Source organism: Ictidomys tridecemlineatus, chromosome 12 (genome assembly GCF_052094955.1).
Source record: "Ictidomys tridecemlineatus isolate mIctTri1 chromosome 12, mIctTri1.hap1, whole genome shotgun sequence".
Lineage (NCBI taxonomy): Eukaryota > Metazoa > Chordata > Mammalia > Rodentia > Sciuridae > Ictidomys > Ictidomys tridecemlineatus.
Window position 1 is genome coordinate 89,531,271 of NC_135488.1, and position 18,092 is coordinate 89,549,362.

Consider the following 18,092-nt stretch of genomic DNA (forward strand, 5'->3'; position numbering starts at 1 on the left):
ACCACCTAATTTTGAATAAGTAAATGGTACTAGAGTTAGTTTTATCTCAAAGTCATATTTTTGGAGAAAGTGAATGACTATACTTCACACACTCAGAAATGCAGGCTGATGCCAATAATTCCATAGCACCTTGTTTATAAGCTATAATGTAATCAAATAGTACAGAGTAAGATTGGAAACCCAAAGAGTAGGAATTGAGACTTTTATATCATAATACCCCATGTTTTAAAAGGGGAAAGAGAACAAAATCAGTTCCAGTCTCCCATTTTATAGATATTCAACCTGAGATCTAGGAAGCCGAAGTGATTTGCTTAAAGTTATAGTAATCTTAATCATGAATGAATACAGCTTACCTAGGCACAATTTTATGGCCACACATGGAAAAGTTCTTTATTCCAATTTTATTATCAAAAGTCATTTTGTGGAGGTTACAAAGATGATAACCACAAAATTTAGTATCACTAATATACTAAAAAGTGATGGGGAAGTGTAACAGGAAACCACCATTGTTTTCTTTGGGGAAAGGAGAAATTAATTGGGACTTAATTAAAGTGGACAGCATTCTAAAGAGAATAATGAGATAGACACTATGAAGTTATTTATGGGAATGTCAAATGGAAAGACATAGTGTATGACCTTTAATTAAGGGGAAAAATGTCTCTAAAAAGAACAAAAAAGGCAGTAGATTATTATTCTGCAGAAGAAACAAAAGGAGACAACAGCAGCCCCAGTGCTTTTGAGAGAAAGATAATTAGAGAAGTGAATGAAGTGGTTTAGACTTCTGTCTTCTCCCCATCTATCTTAATAGCAGTTAATGGCACCCCCCCATCAGAAGCCCTCTGGTCAGGACAATGCTGCCAAGTGTACCATAGGGTAGCACTCTATAGGGCAAACCCTTCCTGAGGTCAGTCCATTAGTAATAGGACTGGGTTGGTAACTCTCTCAGCTCCGTGTGCAAAAGGTTAGCATTTCCAAAACAGACAGCTGGGATTGATAGTGGAGTCTTTGGCTAGGCAGAAATTGAAGATGAACAACTCTCTTGGGGATCAGGTAGATACCCTAAGGGGCCGGATAAGCACTGTGCTCTAATCAACTTAGCCTCCAGCTAGCCTTGGGGTTTGCTGCAGTCCTGTCTCCGCAGAGCCTTTAATTAACTGCCCTCCTGATGTGCACCAGGTGGGATTTCACTCTTAGATTAATTCACCTTTAAAAACTCTTTAAGTAGCTTCTTTTCTATTCTCTGCACACTTTGTTTTTAGGTCACCAGTTCCTATAAGATATCTGATTAACTAATTTCAATATTTATTCCCTATTCTATTTAATGTTCTCTTAGGCATATATGAATCAATGATGCCAATAGTCATGTATAGATTTTTGGGTACATCCTACATGTAAATGAAGAAGTTAAGCAGCATCCACTGGTAATATACACTCTAAGTCACGATTGTGAGCATCTGTGGCCTTTAGGGGAAGAAAAGAGGACATATTCAACTAACTAACATGAATTATTAGGTATTATTATATGCACTGCCTGGGCCTGGGTGCTGCGAATGCAAGGCAGGATCATATTTCCAGTCATTGCAGAGCACTTATATGATTCTCACAATAATATTGAAAGAAGCAGAAAAAGTTAATAGCATCCTCCATTTGCAAGGGAAGTATGGTTTAGAGCAGTCAAAGGTTTATCAGCAATCAGTTAATGGAGAACCAGAACTTCACCTTTCCACTCTTCAGGTGAGTGACAGGTAGCTGGCCATCCTATCAACTGTCAAAGCTGTGGAGACGTTTCATCCCATGTTATTTTCCAGTGACAGCCTCCAGCAGAACGCCGGCAGAGCTCCTTTCCTGCATCAGTTTCCTGACGGGCTATCAGTCGAGAAGATTTTTAGTCAGTTTTAATAATTGGAAAAGCCTCATTCTGGCAACTGATTCATTCCTCTTTATTGTTAAATTGGAACAATTCAAATTAATTCAAAAATTCCCCTCAGAACCTGCTCTTTCAACACAGCACCTGCTCTTTCAACATAAGACTACATTTATAACTCTGGAAGAGTTAAAAACTTGGAGTTATCAATTCCTTTAGTGAAATTTCTCCATTCTCTGAGGCCTTTGGGTGCTATATAGCAAAATATCTAAGAATGGGTAATTTATGAAGAACAGACTTTTAGTTTTTCAGTTCCGGAGGCTAGGAAGTCCAAGTTCAAGGTGCTAGCATCTGGCGAGGACCTTTCCATTATACCCTCCTATAGAAAAGGGTAGAAAGTAGAATGATAAGAGTGGAGAATGTTGTGCCCTCACCTGGCAGAAAGGCAAAAGAGACCAAATCCATTCCCCTAAGCACTTTTATGGTGGCAACAATCTATCTGTAAGGTCCTCATGTCCTAAACACCTACCTTCCAACACTATTGCATTGGAGATTTAGTTTCCAACACCTAAATTTAGGGGTATATATTCAGATCATGACTCCACTTTTATAACAAATATGCTAGAGCACAGTATTCTAAAATATAATTAATTAATAAGCACATATTAATATAGATTTAAAATTCTATATAATGTTCCAACTATAATATAAAAAGATATAAATGGAAATATTTTATGATAAATGAGTACATTTTTCAATGAATAAGCATAATCTTACCAGAAGGTAAGGAGTAATATTCAGGTGATTTTCTCATTATGTACAACTACCTCAAAGGCAATAGCTATGAACAGTAATAGGCAATATTGCCAGTAGTGAAGTAATTTTCTGAAAGAGTGACCAGTTCTTATTAAATTCTAAATAAAGCAAAGTACAACCTTTCTTCAATATACACAATACTATAAAATTCAGTGTAAATTAAAACATGCAAAAATTGCTTGTATTTTTAAACAAAAATGACAGTAAGGCAATGAGTTTGGATCATAGATTTTTTTCACCTCCATCAATGTTCCACAGAACACTTGAAAGTTACATGAAATGAAGAACAATTATTTACAGTGTAGGATTGTCCCACACATTGCAAGATTTGTTGAATCCCTGGTTCCAGCCCAATGAATGTGCATAGTATTTTCCATACCATTGTGTCATCAATAAAACATCTCATGAATTTTCAAATTGGCCCTCAGGGACTGGTACCACCCCAGTTGAGAGGTGGAAGTTCTGAAGCCTCAGGAAGAAAAGGAGTATTGTCTATTCCTCTTGCCCACCATCCTTTCCTTATAGCCCTCCAGTGATCTGCAGGGAGGCAGGGAAGAGAATGTCTGTCCTGTAAGGTTTCCACTCCTTCATGGTGGTCTCTAAGGCCCACCGATCCCATTTGTTGCTTGCTCAATATGGTTAGGCAAGTACTCAACTGTCCCCTCTGGGGATGGACTCTTGACTCTGCGCCTTCTCTGGGCACTATGGGAACTTATGTGTGATTGGATCATTTTATACGTTGTCCCCCAACTGGTGGTCTCATACAGAATTCATCTTATATCCTCCTTGGCAGATATGCAGATTCAGTCTTGTCTCTCCACTACAGCCCCAGTTCTCAGACCATTTTAAGTACCTCTATAAGAAGCCACTCCCCATCTCTCCCCAGTGGTTTTCGCCTACTGCAGGATATATAACACAGAAGTAAGGTGGAGACTGAAACAGGGAAATCAAACATCAATCTCTCCTTTGTACAATCTTTAAATCAATGTTTTGGAGACTTCTGTTCTCTTTACATCAAAGAGGAAGAATTAGTGGTACTCCCCTTCTCCACAAGGACTAACATAGTAGGCAACACATAGGACCATCACTCTTTTGTGTCTATGCCACAATGGAGAACTTTGAGGGGGAGCTGGGGGGTACTGGGTATTAAACTCAGGAACATTCTACCACTGAGCTACATTCTCAGCCTGTTATTTTATTTATTTGTTTGTTTGTTTGTTTAGAGACAGGGTCTCACCAAGTTACTGAAGTTGATCTCAAATTTATGATCCTCCTGCCTCGGCCTCTATGATTATAATGATAATCATACAGGAGACTCTTGACGAAGCATAGGAGAGGAAATACAATCAAGTCTAAAAAATATGGCTTAACTTGTTTTCAGTTTTCCAGTTGTCAAGTCTGTCCTTAATATTAAATTCAGAAGGAATTTTGCTAAATATTGAAAGGAGGAAAAGTGGGGAAAGGGCAGAGTTTAGGTATTGTCAGCCTCTTTTGTTCTATGAGACCACTAAGGCAAGTTCTCAGAATGAGGCAGGAGAATCATCTTGTTCTTAACAAAAAGACCAAAAGACCAAGTCCTGCAGGCTCTGAAGGGCCTGAGCTGTGGCACAGCCCTATCTGTGCTTTACCCCTCTGACGCTCTTTCAATTTTCTGACTGTGCCTTCTCACCTCAGAGCCTTTGCATTCAAACCTTCTATTAGGACTATACACTGAGCTCTTTCCTCTCTTCAGGTACATCCTAGCCATTTCTTAGAGCTTTACCAACTTCCTTAAGAAAAGTCCGCTCCCTTGTTAGAAAATGTTAAAGCCCACACTCTGCATCTCTTTGTTACCATTTATCATAATATTAATGAAATAATGTATTGCATAATTTGCTTTATTGCTATTTCCTTCTTCAACATAAAAGCCCTGTATTTTTTAAATTGATGATTCTCTTATGTCTAACCCAGTGCTGTGTTTAATGAACATTTAAAAAAAATACTCAGTAAGCAAATGAATGATCAATAGACAATTTCTATTTGTGAGTATATGGCTATCAGGTAAAGGTAGCAAATTCAAGTCCATTTCCACAAAATGCAAACTCACTTTTAATATTTTTCCTAACACAAGATACTGCCTTTCACAGGAAGAAAGTTTCCAAATATACAGGAAATTCATTGCATATTTTTCTAGCATTAATGTTTATATATTTATATAAATAACATTTATATTGATATAAATAAAATTAATATTTATATGTTTATATAAGTTAAATTTTGTTTTGTTTACTTATATAAATAAGTTTCTTAAACTTAATTTTAGTTGATTAATATTAATTATATTACATTTATTTGAATGAAATAAAAACTGTTTACATTAAAGTGACAGGATAAACATTAAAAATCTAACACATGCTTTCTATTTTGACAATATATATATTACAGTGTCAAGTAATGCTAAATGTATATCACGTTTCTCATAATGATGAATGCACAATACTTTAGTGTGTGTCATATTAAGGATGTGTCAGGAAAGATGTCAAAAACATTCACATGGGAAATTAAACCAATTGATTTTATCTGTGGACCTGTTACCCCCAAATCAGACTGCTTTTAACAAAATAATATCTTCCTAGAGATAGAGAGTTGGGAAAAGACAAAAAGATTTGAATATTATGAATATGTTCAGATTTCCCTCAGTGATTTGTGTATTTCTAAAATGATAATAAAAATAGTTGTAATTAGGAGAAGTTAAGAGACTGTCTGTAAAGCTCATCCTTCACCAAACCTGACTGCATTTTGGTTTTTCTACAGATTTAAATGTCTGGTGGGTGGGAGGGGAATCTTTTCACCTGCTCCCTAGTTACAAGTCAGCTCTTAAGTCATAGAAAGAAGGCCAGATATTCCTGGATTACTATAACCTATTTAAAACACAGTGGCACTTTGGGGTGACAGGGAGCAGGAATAGTGCAAATAAAAAGGGGGTGCATTTCTGTAGAGAATTTAAACATAATCATAAAACCCACCAGGTGCTGTCTGCTTTTTATTATCACCATTCATCATCGCAGTGATGAAGTGCTCTCTGGATGCTGAAGCAGACCTCCACCTTTACCCCCACCTTGGTATGCCAGTCTTTAAAAGGAATTGCTTTCTTAGGAAACTAACAGTCTTATAGAAATCATATGTGTTTCAGCTGAAACCGTCTAGAATGATTCTCCTCAAAATGAAAACAGTACTTTTAAAAACTATTGGTCTGGGAGGTAATGGGATTCTGCCAAGAATTGAGCCAATGGAAAAAAAAAATTGCCATTTACACTCCTTTGCTTGGAGCTTCTTGAGATGGTTTTAATCATCTTCTCTCTTTCTGTTTATTACTGGTCATGCTCACTTTAATGCATCTCAGATGTGCCATCAAGATATATCTTTATACAGTACATAGCTGGTTACTTATAGCATCTATTTTGTCAAAAATCTTGAGTCTAATTCCACCTATGAAACCAAGTTCCTAGAGGTCCTGGATGGTGTTTAATTCATTTTTTATAAGTTATCACAGAACATAGTTTGTGGCTCTGAATGGAGTAGTCACTCTCTGCTGTCTGAATGATTTAAAAATTCAGCTAGTAAATCTGCTGCAAATTTTCCATTACTATGATTACGCTGTAATGAGGTATGTTCTATTAATTTGTAACATATTGATCATTTATCATGAGTTAGGTAGGCATTTAGAGGCTTTAAATAATTTTCCATCCGTGCTCTACTTTTCTTCAATTTCTACATTCAGATATTAATTTTTGATAAAAAAATTAAAAATCTGTCTTAAGATACTTAAGATACATAATTCACATTTTTAGGCTTCAAAGCTGATGTCATTCATTTTCCAAAAGAGCAATATTGGGTCAAAATCATATTTAGCCTTGAAGTAGTCTTGAGGCTGAGTATATAAAAACTTACAAATAAAAAAAGATGTTAAATAAAATTTCAGAACATAAGTGGTCAGTTTTTATTTCCATGCAAATTTTGATATGGTCATTTTCAGTAATTAAATAGGTAGTCAAAGTTAAACACTCGTGAATGTGAATGACAATGTATTTGTTGAAGAGTGTGTGTCTGAGTATGTACACAAACTATCAGTCTTTTGTGAATGTATAGTGGAATTTCAGATAAGAAAAGAGAAGGAAAAGGATGTGTGGCAGAATTCTAGAAAGAAAGCATTGAGCCATCATTAAACTATACATATGAGATTCTCTGACTTCTCACCATTGGCATTGACTTTGGGATAAGAGTTCCACTAATTAGAGCTTATTTTTGAAAAGTTGGCCATTCAGTTGTTATTAATTAATTAATGCTACTATTTAAATAAAATAAAAGGGGTGTGCCTTTGAACAAAGACATTATTGTATGTGCAATCTCTGGGAGTGGTCTGCCTTTTGGGAATAACCATTAGATTTATATAATATGATGTGTTCCTGAATGCAGAGGTGAAACTCCTGTCTAAGCCTCTATTCATATACTAATAAAGTCCAGTGACCTTGAGGTGGAAATTCCAAAAGAACTTCAAACAAACCTATGCTCTATCATTTATTCTGTTTGGAACACACACACACACATACAAAATAATAATAATAATAATAATAATAACAACAACACTGTCAATAGGAAACCTTAACTGCATTCAAGTGTCTGCAAAACTGACCACCTAAACTAGTACTTGTTCCCAAAACTCTGTATTCCATTTTCCTTGCTTTATTGCTTTCATAGATTTTTTTTTACATATGGTAGCTTCTAATGTCTTAATTTGTCCATTTTGTTTACTGCCTGTTGTTTTTCCTCTATAACATAAGTCCCAAAAGAATAGGAACTTTGGCGGTGGTATTTTTTCTGTTGTCTTTCTAGTGTCTGGGAGGGCAATTAAAAGCAAAGAGCAGGCCCTCATAAATATTTGTTGAGTAAATACAAGAAGAAATGAATTTTATTTATTTATTTAAGAGAAATTTATTTATTTTTTCCTGTCCCATCCAACATTTTGCCTTTAATGAGTTATTTGATGACTTTGAATATTATCAGGAAGCTTACCGTTTTCTTGAGTCTTAAAAATATTTTTTAAAATTCAAGCACAAAACATAAGTTGCATGCTTAATGAACCTCTCTTAATAGAGGAAATAAGAGATTCTTTGACTTGTTTATGAATTGGGACAAATAAAAGCTTTAGAATTAATTCCTGAGATAACTGACAAAGGGTCAGTTTACAGGCTCCAGCCTGAGGCTGGGTCTGATTGCCATCTCTGTGGGGTTCAGCCTCCTGCAATGTAACAGACAATCTGCCTGTCATCACAGAGCAGGTGGCCAGGCAGGACTGTGGGTGTGGATATGGGGACTATGTCAGTTGCTAACCAGGGCCTGCACTGCAGTTACCAGGAGGTGGTTGGTGTTAAGTTGCAATTCTACTGGACAGGCGCCAGAGAGTTTCCTTCACCCTGAAAGCAAAAGCCATCTTCTTTCCACACAGAGCAGTCCTCTTACAGTGGGTGGGATGCATTCTGTTAATTCATCTACCATGTACCAAACACTGTGCTTATGCTGGGGGTGGAGTGAATGTTCAACAAGACAGACAGAGGCCCTGCAGCCATGGACAGAACTTTCTGGATCATAATTTCCAATTTCTAAATCCTTGTCAGGAGAATTAAAATACCTACTTCTGCCTCTTTGAGGCCCCACAGTCTTTTAAATTTCTAAGAAGTCTTCATTTTTATATTCTGTTAAATATTAATATTGAGTGGAACAGCAGAATAGAAAATATACTTCCCTGGGTAGAAGGGGGTTTTTTCATGGGTCTTTATCACTAATTAGCTAGTTCACCTTTCATTCACTGAATTTTACCCCTGGTTGAAACTTAGAACCACACAGAGAACATTAAAAAACAAACAACAACAACAACAACAACAAACTTAAAAAGCCAAAAATGAAAACAACCCCCACCCCCACACAATGTTCAGACCCAATATCTGACCAATAAGAGAAGAAATCTCCAAGAGTAGGGCCTACACTTCTATATAAGCAAATCCATTTATACTTTCTTTTTCAGTCTATAAAAGACAAATAATCAGCTCTTCCAACTAGTTCAAAGGATTTCTTATATAAAAATTAAATTATAGGCAGCAAATATTTTTATGCCTATACAAATAACTCACCATTGATTTTGATTTACACTTTTAGAAATGCTGAAACAAATCCAAAGATGGCAATTTAAATTTTTTTTCTATATTTTTTATTGGTGCATTATAGTTGTACATAATGACAGGATCTATTGTTACATATTCATCCATGCACACAATATAACAATATCATCTAGCCAGTATCATTTCCCAATACTTTCCCCTTGCCTCCCCATCTCTCATCCTTTGGTCCTTTTCCTCTACTAGTCTCTCATATTTTCATGGGTTCCCATTCCCATCTTTATTTTCCTTTCTAGCTTCCATATATGAGAGAAAACATTCCACCCTTGACCTTCTGTGTTTGGTTTATTTTGTTTAACATAATGTTCTCTAGTTCCCTCCATTTTTCCTGCAAATGATGTGATTTCATTTTTACTTATGACTGAATAAAACTCTGTTGTGTATTTATGCTGCATTTTCTTAATCCATTCATCAGGTGATGGACACCCAAGCTGGTTTCATAGTTTAGCTATTGTGAGTCATACTGCTATAAAAATGGGTATGGGTGTATTGCTAAGTACAATGAATTTGATTCTTCAAGATAAATATTGAGGAGTGGTATGGTTGGGATGATATTTTAAAAGGAAAAGAAAATAGAAAATAGTTTTAGAATTTTACCTGCTCATGATTACTACCAACACTTTAAGTCACACTGAGCAATTCTGAATTTTTTAAGAGTGATGAGAATGTGTCCTTTCATTATCCAGAGACTTCCATTGGTAGCAAAATCAGCATCATTAAAATCATGGACTAAGATACCCAGGAGTTCAGCCATTTCCCCCATAAGTCTTTTTGTTATAACCATTTTCAAGGGCTACTGTCTGGGCATTGCAGTAACTGTTACAATATTGGCAGTTCTCAGAAGATTCTAATCAGTGGCCAGCAATTGAAGATTCAGGAAGAGAACTATATATCAAAGATGATGTCTTAGAAAAGATATTTATTGAAAAAGCTGACATGCCATGTCTCAGGGACAGTGCTTCAGAACTGGATTGTGAGGAACAACTGCTTGGTACAGAGCACCCCAGGGCCTCATCTCGAGTCCCTGTTGATGGACAGTCCTTGAACCAAGGTTGTAGAAAGTCTGTGCAAACATAGTGAAGAAGTTTGTCCTTCAAATAAAGTCCTCTGTTAATAAATTAATGTGGTAACCAAAATTTTAGTTGTAGTGGTATTTGGTTAAAATTGCTCTTTGAAATTGTACCCTCGTATTTAATAGAGATAAGAGGAGAGCAAGTTGATAGCAAGACATAAAGAGAAAGAAATACTGTTAACAGAAATAACCAGTTTGCCCTTATAAAATCAGAAAGTACAGTTTCCTTCATTACAGAAAAGGAAAATGCTCTCTTGATGTATAAATATACATTTTTTGGATTAGTCAATGTCTAAAATTCTGTATAACAAAAATCACATCAAAATCATTATCAATAACATGATGGTCTGATAATGAAAAACTAATTATATTGATTTTTTATTTATATGGATATCATTTTATAGTTGAATAATTATTGTGATCAAGAATTATATCAAGCTGGGTGCTGTGTGGTACACACCTATGTATAATCCCAGCAATTTAGGAGGCTGAGGCAGAAAGATCACAAGTTCAAGGCCAGCCTCAGCAAATTAGTGAGGCCCTAAGCAACTTAGTGAGACCCTGTCTCAAATTTAAAAAAAAAATAAAATAAAATGGGCTTGGCATGTGGCTCAGTGGTTAAGCACCCCTGGGCTCAATCCCTAGTACTAAAAAAGAAAGACATACACCAAGCACATTATATATGTTTTATCCTTCCTACAACTTCTTGAAGGAGATTTCATGATTTAGGTTTTCCAGACAAAGATAATGAGATTTTAGAGGCTAAAAAACTTCTCCAAGTTCACACAGCCAGAGCAGAACTATGAATCCCACCTGTATTCTGACTCCTAAGCCTCAGCCAGCTCTTAAACAGACAGTTGCTCTTGTGTGACCTACTATTCGCTCTAGATAATGATTCTGCCATTGAGTTCCCATTGGTAAAATTGTGGACTAGGGTTTAAATATTTCCTTAATGTAACAAGGAGCCGAAATGGAAAACGAAAAGAGAATTTTGTACAAGTCTAATCCTTGAATAGAAATTATAGAAATGTAGAATTGCAGACCCCTGGTGTCCCAAGACTGTGAAAATTAATTGGTGACTCAGAGGAAGTGGCTGCCCCCCCCCCTCAGTAATGGAGCCCAGGGCAGGAGGTTATTATTTCAAGTCTACCTACAGGCTCTCTGGATTTTTGTACATTAGCAGGGCCCATTACTTGATGGAGTAGAAGACTGATGTTCAACTGGTCAAAACAGTGTAAAGAAGTAAAATTTGAACTGCAGGAACAAGACACCAGGAAAAAGAATAGTAGCACCTAGAAGTTGACAAAGAATCTCTACAGTCACCCTGAAAGCAAAGAGCCCTGGATCCAATCAGCAGCAAAGAAAACCTAAGTGATAAAATGAGGGGTCCAGTGGTCCACATGAGGTTGTTAAGTCTGGGAAAATGGCTATGGCTAAGCTCCCTCCCTGGCCAGGCTGTGAGTGCTCTAGTACCTTTTTCTTATTTGGAAACCAAGATGAGACTGAGCCTGTGATAAGCACAGCCCTCTATGGTGAATGGTGATGGACTAGGAGATAAGATGGGGATGATTAGGACTCTACTGATACATTAAGAAGCCCAGGCAATGGAGAAAAACAATAGTGGTTCTTCTGACCTAGGTGACTCAAAGTAAAACTAAAATGAACTAAAACAAAGTATTTGTTTCCTCAATAATGGAAAGTTATTGGATGTTTTAACATAGTATTAGAAAACATTTTAAAAAATCTTTGGTACCCTTGTTATATAGACTGGATATAAAGTTGGTCTAATTCACATCATTTACATTTGGTCTGAAAGTAAATTTGCTTAAGGATCCCCTGAAGATTTACTAGGGAATGATTCCTGAAAATTTGAACCATCTTTAGAATATATCAAATCTTAGTGGTATTCCTGTGCAGACCCCTCAATAGCTGTTCCATACTGCTTTGGTTTGATACAATGAAGATTTGTGATTATAAATTCCAAGTCCAGAAGACAAGAATAGCAATCAATATCCAAGAATACCATTAAGAAATAGCTCCGCTTTTGGAATGTAAATCACCTCCTTCTTGCATACAATATTTCTTCTTTCCAAAGTCACAGCCTGTAGAAACCTCACTATTTCCTTACCTAGAGCTGTAGTCTCCACAGCCTTTTGCCAGTGATGTTGCCTTTGATAATTCTTGCAATAAAAATTCAGTCATGTATGACATTTAGGAGGGAGCAAAAGGTTTGATTTGCCCCAGGGCCTTGGGACCATTATAAAGATGCCTTTAATGAGAAATGAAAGGCAAAGAAAATTAGGGACTCAGAAATTGAGCCAAATAAAAAGAGTGACAAATCACTGGGTACTAGGCCACCCCTTAAAAGACTTCGATAAGGAGAAGACCATACAATGTAGGTCCCCTGCCCCCAGGAATCCAAATTAACCCATCAGTTTAGACTAGAAAAGAAGAGGACCTGTATGTAGCCTTGATAACTTCTTAGTTGCTAAAATGATAGGCTTTTAAAGACCAGTACAGACCAGCCCAGACATTGAAAGACCAGTACTACTGTCACCCCATCTAACATACTTATCCTTTTAAGAAAATTTTGTCACTAAGTAGCCCATAATAGTTATAACAGGCCTTACCCTCCCTATAGAATCTATTCCAATGAGGTATATAGTTCACTCACATTTTTATTTATCTTTTTAGCCTGTGTTCTTCATAACCTGTGTCCTATATCCTATGAGCAGAATCTTTAGTTACAAGCTTTTCTTGTTGTCATTTAAAAGACAGCCACATTTCTTTCCAAGCCCCTGTCCTTTAGTATGAGCCAAATATCTGCCTCTCACACTCCCTGGATGTCAAGATCTAAGCGAATTTTGGCTGAGGATATACTCTAACCCAAAGATGGTGATCTTCTCTGTCTCCCCAAGTGTCACTACTCAGTGCAGTCTAACAAAAGTCTATGTGGAGAGCAGCTTTCAAGAAAACTTATCTCAGAAAAGAAAGGAAAATGTTCACAGGGAAGGAGGATTCCTGCAAATTTGCAAGGCAAGCAGTGGGTTGGAGTTTCTTTTGCCAGAGTGTCCTTAAATGCTGGATGGGTACTGGGTACGACAGACTTTTGCGAATTAAAGAGCAGTCCTCCTTTAGGGTAACATCAATGTCACTTGTAAATTTGCTAGAAATGCAGATCCCAGGCCCACTCCAGGCCTACTAAAGGAGTAATTGCAATCTCCAGGTGATTCAGACTCACATTCATGTTTAAGGAGTACTGGCCTAGAGCAGTGGTTCCCAACCTTCGTTGCACATAGGTATGGACCAGGGAACATAAAAACAAATTACTGATGCCTGAGTCTTAACCCCAGAGATTGCAAGTTAATCATTCTAGGGTGTGGCCTAGACCCTGGGACTTTTAAAAGCTCCAGAGGATATCTGAATGCAGTCAGGTTTGTGGGCCACTGACATAGGGATAAAGGAGTGTTACTGCTCCAATACCTTGCTCTTTTTTGCAGAATCAAACTGGAATTCCTGGAGTCAGAATCTCTCTCCCCTAAACCTGACTGCCAGAGCCACATTGTAAGTATCAGGAAAAAATCTGATAAAGAACTTGAACTCTGCCTTGTGCTTTTCAGCTCCTTCCTCCCCTCACTTTCCCAATATAGCAGGTCCTGGCCCCACACACCTCGGTAAGCCACAACAAGGGCCAATATCAACTGGTGCTTTAAGAATACAAACTCAGAGCCTCCACGTGAAACCTACATCATCAGAGTCTGTATCGGATTCTACAGCATCAGTCTGCATTTCCAGGTGTGTCTGTTGTACAGCCAGGTTTGGGAGCTGGTGAACTCTACAGTGAGGCTAGCCTTTCATCCTGCCAAGTCATTAAGGATTTGTAAGGATGAATGAGCTGTCAAGAGAGCAAGGGCCTGCTGCAATGCTCCTTTATTAATTATGGGGAAGTGATGTATTGGCAATGATAATGCTTCTCTTGGAAAGGGCAATGAATGGTTCGTCGATTGCTGCATTAGGTCTTTCCTGACTCAATCTTAATGCTCAGCTTTTACTCCTCTGTAGTTTAAAACGGCATGGCTTTCACACTAAACAGCCTCTTGGTCTTTATTCCCAAGTGAGTTGCAATCTTTGAGCAAAATACCAACACGGGTAGCCTTTCAGAGTTCTTGGATGGAGAATACCCCAACTCCATCCTTATTTGCTTGTGTCAGCATCTAGTAGCTAGCGAATACTCCTGCATACATGATATGTAGGAAAAACATGGAGTAAAGATTTAAAAAAATCATTGATACATCCTCAGATTCCTTTGCTAAAAGAAAGCTTCCTTTAGCAGAGGGGCAGAATGTGGAGGAAGAAAGATATATCTGGAGTAACAAATTCAGAGGTGAGAAACGGGTAGGCGAATGGGGGGGGGGTCGGAATTCTGTCTGTGAAAGAGGCAAAGAAGGTTCAAAAGAAAAGTTGCAGCGCCGGTCCGCGTGTGTAATCCATGGGCTGGGTGCCCAAGAGAGCGCTAGCGCGCGGCCGGGACGCACTGCGGGGCGAGAACCTGGAGGAAATAGAAAAATTATATCCTCAGGGGCAGAGGCCGGGAGGCTGGAAGGGCTCCCCACCGCCCCGGTGCTCCAGAAACTTGCGGGTTGAACCACAAGCGATCACTGAGGCCGCCGGGGGAGCGCGCAGAGGGCCGGAACGCGGGGAGCCGCCGGGCCCCGGCGGTGGCGGCGGCGGGGCCGAGCGCGCGTGTGAGCGAGTGCGAGGCTGCGGGCGGCGGGCGGCAGGCGGGTGTGCGCGGGAGGGAGGGAGGGAGCGAGCGCGCGCGCCGCCCGGCTCCGGCCCTCCCAGCCTGCCGGCCTCCGCGCTGCCTCCCGCCCGCGCGCACCGCTGCCAGCCGCCGCCGCCGCTCCAGCTCGCGCCGGCGCTGCACCGGAGTCTGTCCGCCGCCGCCTGCTTTGTGCTTCCCGCAGAAGATGGGAGCGACCTCTTCCTGATCGGGAGCTATTTAAAAGCAGGGAGTTTGCCGTATTTCCTACTAGCGGGGAGGCACTGGGGAGAATCCATTCACACTCCCCAAACCAGGTAGGATCCTATGGTGGGCAAGCAAAAGGAATCCAGTCAGATACCGTGAACTGTTTTCCTCTTGCTGTTCATAAGGCTGCACTTCCTTCGTTTTGGCAAAAGACTGGTTTCCAAATTGTGTGTGTGTGTGTGTGTGTGTGTGTGTGTGTGTGTGTGTGCGTGCGCCTGCACATTTTCTGGGTGTCTGAGCTTGGGGAGAGTGAAATTGCTCGGGCTGGTGCTTCTGGGCGTGAGGGTGCCTGCCTGCCAGTGCAGGCTGCCGGAGGAAGAAAGGGCTGCTAAGGAGGGATGCTGCGCCCTGCACCGCGCTGGGCTTTGAGGATTCCGGGCGCGAAGAGCTAAGTCCACCCAGTAAGCAGCGCTGCTAGGGACCCAGGCGTCCCCACCCACTGGGCTCCTCTCCGCGGTCTTCCCTCCTCCTGGTAATCCCTGGGGTCTTTCCCAAGGCCACACTTGCGACCCCCCCCCCCCTTGGCAGATGGGCTCTGGGTGCTCCTTCACCATGGACTGCGGAGAAGAGGGAGGTGTGGCCGGAGAGAGGGGACAGACAAGGAAAAAATGTGGGGAGTGGACTTACAGGGTCTCAGTCTCTGGGCACCATGTCGGGGTGTGCATTGGGGATTCTGCACACACAGGCATCTTTCCCCAAGAGATTCCAAAGGAACTTTGCAGCTGCATTATCTGCCTGGGGGCTGTGCTGGCTCTTGGGGAAATGGTCTATGTTCTGAGATGCGAGGATATCCTTCTTGGCTCCTCCTTCGTCAAGAAGAGGGAGGTCTTAATAGCTGGACAGTGGGTTCAAGAAACCAAATCCGTGCAGGCGATGCTTTAAAAAATACAGCATATGTGCATCTTTGATTGTTTAACTCGCCCTCCCTCCACGGATTCTGTCACTGTCTGATGAATGACTTGGGCTGGCAATTCGTATTTCCCTCCCCAGATAAAGTAGCAGTGGTTGGATTGAGAGAAGGGGCGATCAAATTTAACAAAGAATGTCTTTTTTTTTTTTTCCTGAAGAAAGCAGCGTGCCTGTGGTCTGCAGTCGCTAGAAAGAAAGTCATTTTTTTGCACTAGGTTATGGTTTTAACCCCCCTTATCCTGGCTGCCTTGAAGGCGCTCTCTACCTCTCTGCTAGTCAGCCACTAGTGGTTGTGAATATAACAACACAAACTTTGTCCTGCTGGAGGTGTAAAGACTAAAAAGAGAAAAAAGGATATCAGTGGGAGGTGTAGTGGAAGAAGCATTTTTAAAAATGACAGATGTGGTGAAGACAGTACAGGCATCCTGAACATGGAGGAGCGGACTGAGTAGGTGGAGATTTCTGATCAGATGTGGTTAAAGACATTGGCTTGAGTATCTCGGAATAGGAGCAGTGAACATCCACAATCCGGGACTTGTATGAAGATTTCCTAAGGGAAACGGGGGAGGGAGGTCCAGGAGAGACTATGGAAAGTATATACCTTCCCCTTCTCTCACTCCCAACACACGCGGGAGCGCTCGTGCGCGCGCGCGTACACGCGCATACACACACACACACACACACATCGCACACAGACACACACACACTTACATGCTTCCTCTTTCTCTGTCAGAGCTCTCCTGCAGCAAGTCAGGAAAGGAGGGAGGAAAATGAATCTATATATTTCATTCATTTCAGATAAGAAAACAAAGCCAGAACAGGAATGACTGGCTTTAGGTTCCTCTTCCAAATCCTGTGTTATTTGTATTTAGCTCTCTGGGTTTGCTAAACTTGCTTAATTGGGAGGTTAGCTGGGTGTGAAAGCAGGAGGAAGGAAGGAGAGCTTGCTCCATCTTTGGGGCTTTGTGAGTGATTTGGTGGGGGAGGAATCACTTATTTCACCAAGAAGCAAAGATGTGTTTTCTTAAATGGTTTTCATTTTACAAATGCTGCCTGCCTGAAGGGTTCTCTTTGGATAGAAGGACTCCTTATCTAAAATTTCTCCCACTTGCTATAAAAGAAGCCCCCATTTTTCTTCCTTAAAATGGCTGGTTTTTTTTACTATTATTAAAAATGGAATGATTAATTCCTAGAAAAAAAGGGGAAAATGGGGGGGGGCGCTCAGCAGAGGTAAGCTATTATTCATCATTTAGCTGTGCAAAGGATGTAAGAATGTCCATGACAATCAGACTTAATCTACTCTGTCTTGGAGCCTTAATGGGGCTGGGATTATAGTAGTGAACTAACAGAATATGAAGGTTGTGTGTTTATCTATCCATCTACTTCCTTGTCTATTTACTTTACTATTACTAGTTAATGGTTTCTACTGTATCCTTTTGGATTTAGATTAAGAACTAGATAATCCTTTTGTTGGCTATGTAGGGAAAGGAAAGCATAACAACAGTGGCAGTGCTTTAACTCCAAATAAAATTATAAAAGGAAGGTGAGGTACAGTCTTGAACACCTACAGGACTCATTTGCAGGAATTACATTAATTACTCTTTCAAACTTACTATGTATTGAAAAAATAAAATTCATTCCAAGACAGCTTTAGCTTTTTGTTAACAAGCTATATTTAACATGTTTTTTATCAGACAAAAATAGAGTTTTATTTATCTTGCAAAGTAAATGCATGGTTCCTTCCTTCTCAGTGCTTAATCTGTTTCTTTGACAAAATAAATGATGAGAAAAGCTCATCAGATCCAACCAAGTTGTGCTAAAATAAACAAAAAAACAAAAGCAAGGTAAGTATTCACTTTGTCTTTGGATGTGTTTGTTTCAAAATAAGTGCATTTTAGGACTTCAACCTCTGATTTTCAGGGTGACATTCAGTGTGATCAGTTCTTTCTCTATTGTCCCCTCAGGTAGAGGGAAAACAGCATGTAGGGAAGAAGCCGGCTGCCCTTATAACACAGAAATAAATAAGATCCAAATTGAACTAGCTATTAAATCTGGAAAAAAAGATAACACAGTGGAAAGGGGACCTTAGAGCAAATCTTATATGTTTGCAGTGTGTGCGTGTGTTGTTTTCAAATAAAAATTAAATCATCGCCTTATATTTGCTGAGAATTTAGAAATCAACACGCTTTA

The 18,092-nt window shown here is 39.6% G+C and overlaps 1 protein-coding gene across 10 annotated transcripts in view; it reads left to right on the forward strand.

The window, feature by feature from the left end:
- The window catches only part of Slc8a1 (solute carrier family 8 member A1), a 360,712-nt gene that overhangs the window by 40,425 nt on the left and 302,195 nt on the right, over positions 1–18,092 (forward strand). For 5 of the 10 annotated variants that reach the window (XM_078029299.1, XM_078029302.1, XM_078029300.1 and 2 more), the window contains exon 1: positions 14,811–15,043. The exons of 1 other annotated variant lie outside the window; for it this stretch is intronic. Coding sequence is in view for 1 of the 9 variants with exons in the window: in XM_078029305.1 (XP_077885431.1) it covers positions 13,389–13,528 (140 nt within the window). In the remaining 8 variants the exon portion in view is untranslated. Of the gene's footprint in view, positions 1–13,384; positions 13,529–13,630; positions 13,760–14,809; positions 15,044–15,290; positions 15,395–18,092 lie in introns of those variants that run through there. 4 more of the 10 variants (XM_078029305.1, XM_078029306.1, XM_078029301.1 and 1 more) reach the window with 4 other exon arrangements.